General features: G+C 34.5%; 1 protein-coding gene across 2 annotated transcripts; it reads left to right on the top strand.

Moving 5' to 3' along the window:
- The first annotated feature begins 1,745 nt into the window (after window positions 1-1,745).
- LOC145582741 (putative ABC transporter C family member 15) lies at window positions 1,746-7,626 on the top strand. Of its 2 annotated transcripts, XM_081639749.1 has the most exons (11): window positions 1,746-1,871; window positions 2,046-2,953; window positions 3,086-4,521; window positions 4,615-4,701; window positions 4,783-5,385; window positions 5,478-5,642; window positions 5,729-6,023; window positions 6,126-6,646; window positions 6,738-6,804; window positions 6,886-7,125; window positions 7,262-7,625. In XM_081639749.1, the coding sequence occupies exons 2-11, from the start codon at window positions 2,056-2,058 to the stop codon at window positions 7,375-7,377; spliced, it is 4,428 nt and encodes a 1,475-aa protein (XP_081495875.1). In that variant the 5' UTR covers window positions 1,746-1,871; window positions 2,046-2,055; the 3' UTR covers window positions 7,378-7,625. The 2 variants fall into 2 exon arrangements, with proteins under 2 accessions (XP_081495875.1, XP_081495876.1); XM_081639750.1 differs by lacking the exon at window positions 1,746-1,871 and having other exon boundaries at window positions 1,940-2,953; window positions 7,262-7,626.
- Window positions 7,627-8,975: the final 1,349 nt, after the last annotated feature.

Raw genomic sequence — 8,975 nt, 5'->3', positions numbered from 1 at the left:
CATCCTTTTTTTTTTACAAGAGAAGAAAAGTAAAAGTTGAATAGGACAATAGATGATATTAAGAAACTATGAAACAACTAGCTAAGAGAGAGAGAGATTGATTGATGATAGATGATAAATTGTGAAAAAGAATTTGATGTTTTTTTTTTTTTTTACCAGAGAATTTGATGTAATTTGATCTAAAGTCAGTAGTCACATATTGCTTAAAATACTCGATAAAATTTGATGTAATTTAACTTTTTTTAATTTTTTTTTAATTGATATTAATTGTGCAAAATAATATGTGACTTTATTATGAAGTTTTGATTTAAATGTCCCTAAACATTATCAATCATTATTATATAAGTCTTTTGACAAGCTGATATGTAGCATCTATATTTACTCTATTGAGGTGATAGGTCATGTTCTTTTATATATTGTCGGATGTGCTTGATATGAACAGATCATCATTATAAGCGGTTTTTTTTTTTATCTTTCATCCAAATAAAATGCTCTAATCAACAATTGACAACTGGCCTGGTGATAACAACTAGATTTTAATTTGTAAAGGTCCCTTTAATATTGAAATGAATGATAGGACAATTGAAGATACACGAGCCTGGAGTAGCACTTGGTGAAGAGTTGGCTTCAAGTACTAGTGAATAATAGGTGTGTATAATTTGATTCAACTACATTTGACAAAAAAAAAATTTATTCAAAAACAAATAAATTAGTGGACCTGAAATTAAAGAAATGACATTATATTATTCTCTTCCCATGTGTACAAAGGATCAAATGACCAACCAACATTCCACTAGTTCGGTAGAAAGATATTAGATTGGAAATTGGATATGATTATTGGGTTATCCAAACAATAGTAGGAGAAAATTTATAAATTACACAAAATACAAGAAAATCTTCATTAATTTATAAAATAATATTTTATGTACAAAATAATGTTTGTAAACTTAATCCAATAACATTTTAACTAGCAACATTTGTTTTTAGAGCTTATAATAATAAAAAAGTCGAATGATATAATAGAATAAAAATAACAAATAAATTAGTACAAAAATGAAGTATGTAATATACTAGTATATAGCTAAAATCATAAAGTAAATATTTTATCTACAATAGATCTAGCTAATACACTAAAAAATTTGTCTTTTACTTCTTTGTTGTTATTTTGATGCACCTTAAAAGTTAAGCACAAATCAATCAAACAATTCTTACAAAAAAGACTAGTTGAACAACTCTCAACTTTCAATACATGTTACACACCTCACTCATCCTTAATTTGTCATTTTGTCTAATTTAAGATTACTATTCCGTATTATCTATTTTATTCATCTTTAGTTCGAACATAAATTATACTTTATACATAAAATTTGTTTTAAGATTTGAACTCCATAACCTCATCGACTGAACTAGATAGGCCTGTGCGATATTTATCTTTATCCATTCCATCATTTCCGCAGGTTATAATTATAATCAATGTCACCAATATGAAGACATATGTGAAGTCACACGTAATAATGCTATAAATATGGACATGTAACACATGTTTAGTCACATAGAGAGCAAAATTCAGAAAGAAAGTACACTATACTGCAGTAGATTAGTCAATAGTATTTCATAAATATAAATATGGTCCCCTTTTTGTTTTTATGATACACAAAAATTCATTTTCTAGGATAAATTTTAAATTATTAGGTGTTGAATAAATCATAAAAAATATGTTAAAGGTGACCAAACCAAAACACAAGCCATCTTGTGTAAAGCATAGATCAGTTTGTTCACTACTGCTCAAAGCCACGTGCTAGTGAAAAATTCTCCTCCTATAATCTTTGAACTGATTCAAATTCCAAAGTTTTCATATCTGAATTAGTCAGGTAATCATAACATAATCATTTTTGATACATATATAATTTTACTATATAGTTTATATTTCATTTTCAAGTCTTATTATATATTCACAAGGTTGTTAGGCCTTGTAATCTGAACTGGGTTTTTTTGTTAGTTCCAATATAAATTAACTAAGCCTGATTCCAATGGCTTTTTTGCAGGTTTCTAAAAATGGGTTTTGATTTTCATAGAGTTTTAGAGTGTTTATCAATGGAGGTTGTTCTTGAGGTAGCTAATGTAGTGTTCTGTACATTGTTCCTGTCATGGGTTTTCGTCGAGTTATTGCAAAAGTCGATTAGAAGGAGATATAATGCAGTAGAATCCACAGAAATGTTAGCAAGTTATGGTAGAAATGATTCAAATTTGTACACTAGATTAGTAACACCATTTTGCAGTTCAATATTGTCCATTTTATATTTGTGTTATGGTCTGTATGAGTTGTTTTGGTGCCATAAAACTATCTCATATAGTTCAATTTCTACTGCATTTACTTGGGTTTTGTCTACCTTAATTCTTGTTTATTCTAGAGAAAAAATTCTCAAAGAAGACAAGAAATGGCCTTTGGTTCTTATTGTATGGTGGGTCTATTCCTTGGTTTTTTATATGGTTTTGGTCACACATTACATCATAACCCATTTGACATCCATAGACATGAACATTATAGATCTCCCAGAAGCCGAATTTGTTGATTTTTTGGGATTTCCATTGACACTTCTTTTATGCTTCAATGGGTTGTATGGTTGTTGTATGAGAAGTTATGTACACGAACTCGAGCAGCCCTTGTTGCCTCCTGAGCAAGAGAGTAGTACTAAAGAGTTTTCTGCTTTCAGCAACTGTAATTTTTGGAGTAAAATCGCGTTTTCATGGCTTAATCCACTTTTTAGACTTGGTAGGATTCAGCTGCTGGTGTTAGCTGATATCCCATCAGTACCTCTGTCAGAAACTGCAGAAAATGCCTCATCTTTGTTGGAAGAATCGCTTCGAAAGCAGAAGATCAATGTGTTCTCCTTGTCAAATGCTGTGTTTTGTAGCATGTGGAGATCTTTGCTCACCAATGCCTTCTTCGCTGGTATGGTTCTCTGTTTATTAAATCTCATAATCGAATTTTAAGAATCTTCAGCTTTGATTTATAGTGCTGATCTTGCTGTTTGTATATTCATGCTGTTCTGTTTAAAATTGTGCTTAAATTAATTTTTTCCAGGGGCCAATACTATTGCTTCATATATGGGTCCTCTGCTCATAACCCACTTTGTTGATTACCTTTCGACAAAGGCTGATGACTCGAGCTACCATGATGGCATGACACTTCCTGTAGTTTTCTTCATTGCTAAGTGCATTGAGTCAATATCACAAAGGCAATGGTATTTTGGTGCTTCTCGCATTGGTATTCGTGTTAGAGCAGCTACCATTGCCTTGGTGTACAAAAAGTCTCTCAAGATTAAACTGTATGCTGTTGGTCAAGGCAATGGGAAAATTATCAACTTGATTAACGTCGATGCTGAGAGACTTGGAGACTTCTTCTTGTACATTCATCGCATTTGGCTACTTCCCTTGCAGGTGTCCCTTGCACTAATTATTCTATACATAAATCTTGGTGCCGCGCCTGCCATTGCTGCTCTAGCTTCCACGATCTTGGTGATGGTTTGCAACACACCGTTGGCTAGTAGGCAAGAGATGCTACATTCCAAGATCATGGAAGCTAAAGACTCGAGAATCAAAGCTACTATGGAAACTTTGAAGAGCATGAGAGTACTTAAATTGCATTCTTGGGAATCTACTTTTATGGAGAAAATCTTGAAATTGAGAGAGACCGAGAAGTCTTGGTTGAGTAAGTATCTCTACACATGTTCTGCGGTTGCTTTCTTGTTTTGGGCTTCGCCAACATTAGTGTCAGTGGTTACCTTTGGTGTTTGCATTTTGGTGAAGACACCATTGACCTCTGGAACTGTTCTTTCTGCTCTTGCTACGTTTAGGATTCTGCAAGAGCCTATATATAATCTGCCAGAACTGATATCAATGATAGCTCAAACAAGGGTCTCAGTTGCTCGACTTGAGAACTTCTTAAGGGATGAAGATCAGATGAAGTTGTTGACATACCGTAAATTTAGAGCATCTACACTTGCACTTGATATTGAAAGTGGTGAATATACTTGGGATACTAGCAATCATTATGCAAGAAAACCTACAATCAGAATAAGTGAGCAGTTGAAAATAGATAAGGGTTGCAAGGTTGCTGTTTGTGGGTCAGTTGGTTCAGGGAAATCGAGCTTGCTTTGTAGCATACTCGGAGAGATTCCAAGAATCTCTGGCAGGGAGATTAAGGTGTATGGAACAAAAGCCTATGTTCCACAGAATTCATGGATACAAACTGGTACAGTAAGGGATAACATATTGTTTGGGAAGGACATGAATAAGGCATTTTATGAGGAGGTTTTGGAAGCATGTGCCTTGACCAAAGACCTTCAGATGTGGACTGATGCTGATATGTGTGTAGTCGGAGAGAGAGGTATTAATCTAAGCGGAGGTCAGAAACAACGAATTCAGCTTGCTAGGGCGATCTATAGTGATGCAGATGTCTATTTCCTTGATGATCCATTCAGCGCCGTTGATGCACTCACTGGTGCACACCTGTTCAAGGCAAGTATTACAGCTTTCTTTTTCTGTTTCCTCCTTATCATATATAATTTGCTTACATATGTACTAATATAGTTAATTGGACATGTAATGCAGAAGGCTCTGATGCAAATGTTGTCTGAGAAGACTGTGGTATACATAACCCATCAGCTGGAATTCTTGGATGCAGCAGACGTCGTTCTGGTAATTGTGCTGTCAGATTAGTACGCAACTCAACCTTTTTTTGATCGATATTAAAGCTTATGTTTAATTACAATTCTGTAGGTGATGAAAGACGGAAGAATTGTTCAATCAGGAAGATACGAAGATTTGATTACAGACCCAGATGGTGAACTTGTCAGACAAATGGATGCTCACCAAAAATCACTAGAACAAGTAAATACCAATGATGGTGTATTTCATAATTCAACTACAAAGTCATCTTCAGTTCCTCTAGCAGAACTTATAGAAGAAAATTCTCCATGTTCGATTCAGTATGATAAGCTAGCACTAAGCAATGAAGAGGAAGCTGTAGTAGGACGAGTTAATTGGCATGTATATTCGACTTTCATCACTGCTGCATACAGAGGAGGTCTTGTTCCAGTCATCCTGCTATGTCAGATTCTTTTTCAGGGATTACAGATGGGTAGCAGCTACTGGGTTGCTTGGGCGACAGAGGAAGAGGGTCGAGTCAGCCATAAACAACTGATGGCTATTTTTGTTTTGCTTTCGGGTGGTAGTTGTGTCTTTATATTAGGGAGGACTATATTTCTCTCCACGATTTCCATCGAGACTGCACAGCAGATGTTCCTCAGTATGATCAAATCAGTGTTCCGTGCTCCTATATCTTTTTTCGACTTCACACCAACCAGTAGAATACTCAGCAGGGTAACAAATCAACTAAATAAAACTAGTTATCAGTGTTATACAACTCTTGTGTATTTTTCTGACTCCTTATTTCAGTTTCTTCTCCCTTGCAGTCTTCTACAGACCAAAGTACCGTGGATATGGACATCCCTTACAGATTAGCTGGACTAGTATTTGCTCTAATTCAACTACTTAGTATAATTATTCTCATGTCCCAAGTTGCTTGGCAAATTATTCTTGTCTTTGTTGCTGTTATTGCCATCTCCTGTTGGTATCAGGTAAGCAAACAATGTGATATTGTGAAATTATATGCTTATCTTAGTAAATGCATTACAAAGCTGATGGTTTCTCCAACCTGCTGCAGGCGTATTATATAACAACTGCAAGGGAGCTGGCCAGGATGGTTGGTATTCGAAAATCTCCTATACTCCACCATTACTCTGAGAGTATGGTGGGTTCTCCAACTATCCGGTGCTTCAGTCAAGAGGGCCGTTTTTATGAGAAAATTCTATGTTTGGTGAATGATTATTCACGAGTTATCTTCCACAACATTGCTGCTATGGAATGGCTTTCTGTCAGGATAAACTTTTTGTTCAACTTGGTGTTCTTCATTGTTCTAGTCATCTTAGTGATGTTGCCAAGATCAGCTATTGATCCAAGTAAGCTTCTTCACCAGATTCCCTTGTCTATGTTTTATATGTAGCGCTTTTGATGATTTCTAATGCTACTTTCTGATTAACTGTTTGTATTTCTGATATTAGGTTTGTCGGGACTAGCTGCCACGTATGGACTAAATATGAATGTCCTGCAAGCTTGGATAATATGGAACTTGTGTAATGTGGAGAACAAAATGATCTCAGTTGAAAGGATTCTCGACTTTGCACGACTACCAAGTGAAGCTCCATCGATTATAGAAGACTGCAGGCCTGAATCAGATTGGCCTACTGAAGGATTTATTCAATTTGAGAACCTACATGTCCGGTACTCCCCTGCTCTTCCCATGGTGCTCAAAGGGATCACCTGCACCATACCAGCAAAGATGAAAGTTGGAGTTGTTGGAAGAACAGGCAGTGGAAAATCAACTCTTATACAAGCCCTTTTTCGGGTTGTTGATCCTTCACAGGGACGTATTCTCATTGATGGACTCGATATTTGTATGTTAGGGCTGAAAGATTTAAGATCTAGGCTAAGTATTATACCCCAAGACCCTACTCTCTTCCAAGGAAATGTGAGGGCTAATCTGGATCCACTCGAGGAGCATTCTGATCAACAGATATGGGAGGTACATAACAGCTTAACTGTATTCCCTAAATTGTTCATTTCGTCTTAAAGAAGAGAACAGTAATAACCTGTATGATGTCCAACTTGTGCAGGTACTCAACAAGTGCCACGGTCTTGCTAGTATTATAAGGCAGGATGCACGGCTTCTTGATGCCCCTGGTATTAGAACTTTCTGATTCATGATATATATGTATAAAACTTTCTTCGTATTTCTCACGAAATCTTTGCTGATTGTGGCAGTTGCTGAAGACGGAGAAAACTGGAGTGTAGGGCAAAGGCAGTTGGTTTGTCTAGGGAGAGTGCTTCTACAGAGGAGAAGAATACTAGTCTTGGATGAAGCTACTGCGTCTGTTGATACTGCAACTGATAATCTGATTCAGAAGACTGTCAGAGAGGAAACAAGCGGATGTACTGTAATTACTGTCGCGCACAGGATACCTACAGTCATTGACAATGATCTTGTCTTGGTTCTCGATCAAGGTAAGTTAAAGATTTTCTATTTTTTGCTTAAAATTAATCTATTGACAACATCGATATTGATAAATGCTGTAGCCTGTTGTTGTGTACTTCTGGTTGTATTGTCTATTTGTCTGAGTGAAATGAATGATAAATGCAGGCAGGATCGCCGAGTATGACTCTCCTTCTGAATTGTTGAAAGACAGTTCAACTGCATTCTCAAAGTTGGTGAAAAAATTTCTCTATAGATCATCCAAGCATTTCGACGAGATATAGAAACAGTGTATAAAATTTTTGTAGAGAATTATGACAGATTATAACTCAAATTGTGATTCCTCCCGCGCTAAGGTGAACAGAAGCCTCAAGGGTACTGTTGTTGAAGAGCAGAAGAGCGAGCAAGTAGGCAAGTAGCTTAGATTCCGATGTGTGACATATATGTATGTACGACTGTACAAGTAATTCTTAACCTTGAGCATATAGAAAAGTAGGAATGTCAAATTTTTTAGTCCAACTCGAGTAGATCAAACATGATATGGATGTCATGATTTAATGACGTATGTTACTATAAATTTTATAATGTAAATAAGAAAAATAAGAGATTGTTGCAAGTTTCAAATATCTGAAAATATTTGCCTTCTTCAAACCATGGATCTAACAGTTTCTTCGTAGCTTAGCTAGAGCCATCAAAAATTGACAAGATACGATAATATGACACAAACCGGATATATAAAAAAAAAAAAAAAAAAAGTGGATTAGTGATAAAATGGGTTAGGTTAGTGTTTAGGTTTCACAATCCCTTTATCTATGAGTACACAAACACGAAAACAATTTGACGCTACACATTTACGTCTCTAATTTAGCTTAGCAGCCATGATCACCTAAATACTGTTGGGCCGGGCTCACCAAAACAATGTGATCAAATATGTTATCAATTTATACCGTTTTATCTTTAGGTATAATTATTATATTAGCTGCCATTATCTTCATATACTTAACAAGAATTAAATTATACCGCAGACATATTAGATTATATCTTCATATACTTAACAACATATAATTACTTAATCTTTGATATTTTTTTTAAAAAAATATTATCTTCATATACTTAACAAGAATCACACACAAAAAATCTTACATTATTTGTATCTTCTTTTAATATTGTTTTTTAAAAGAAACTTCTTCTATGGAGTATTATATATTTACTATACAACAGAAAAAGGAAAATTTGCATCAAAAAAAAGATGAAAATTTAATCTCAAAAATGAAAGATATTCAATCTTAATATGACTACCTAGCTACTTACTCTTCTTAAAAAAAAATGTTGTCCAAACCAAATTTATTACTCTCTTTTGAAAGAATTGTATCATCATATATACAAATATTAAGGAGTATTAGCTAGCGATAACTGATTAGATTATTAATTTATTTCTAATTAGTTTTTCCAATGAAAATAGGAATACTAGAATAACAGGTACGTAGTACATATGTTTTAAAAAATAATACAGTAATAATTAAAAAAAAAAAAAAGGAGCAAGCTAATAAGAGATAATAAATCGTTTCCTATTATCTAGGTAAAATTGGTATAAACCACCTTTTTTGTCCGACTTTTTTGAAAAAACCACCTTTTAAGTTTTTTTTTTAACTAAACCACCTTTTAAGTATCTAAAATTTTTATTGCACCACCCCTATTTCAAATCTAACATATTGCATCTCAACCATCCACTTCCAAATCATCAACCATAGCAAACCTTTCCCTTCCATATCAACCATCCACTTCAATTACCTTAATTTAGGTTTTGAGAATAAACAAATACTACAATTTAATTTTTGTAGCAAAATTAAGTGTGGTTTTTTAGAGCGTTACTCAATTTAGT

This window comes from Chenopodium album, chromosome 15 (genome assembly GCF_948465745.1).
Source record: "Chenopodium album chromosome 15, dcCheAlbu1.1, whole genome shotgun sequence".
Taxonomy (NCBI): Eukaryota; Viridiplantae; Streptophyta; class Magnoliopsida; order Caryophyllales; family Amaranthaceae; genus Chenopodium; species Chenopodium album.
This window is presented reverse-complemented; position numbering and strand designations above follow the sequence as displayed.

Bases quoted from the DNA above. Each gene is read 5' to 3' on its own strand.
- LOC145582741 (XM_081639750.1), top strand. From the start codon at position 2,056: ATGGGTTTTGATTTTCATAGAGTTTTAGAGTGTTTATCAATGGAGGTT. The intron at 5,643-5,728 runs GTAAGCAAACAA...AACCTGCTGCAG, and splicing joins CCATCTCCTGTTGGTATCAG to GCGTATTATATAACAACTGC. The intron at 7,126-7,261 runs GTAAGTTAAAGA...TGATAAATGCAG, and splicing joins TGTCTTGGTTCTCGATCAAG to GCAGGATCGCCGAGTATGAC.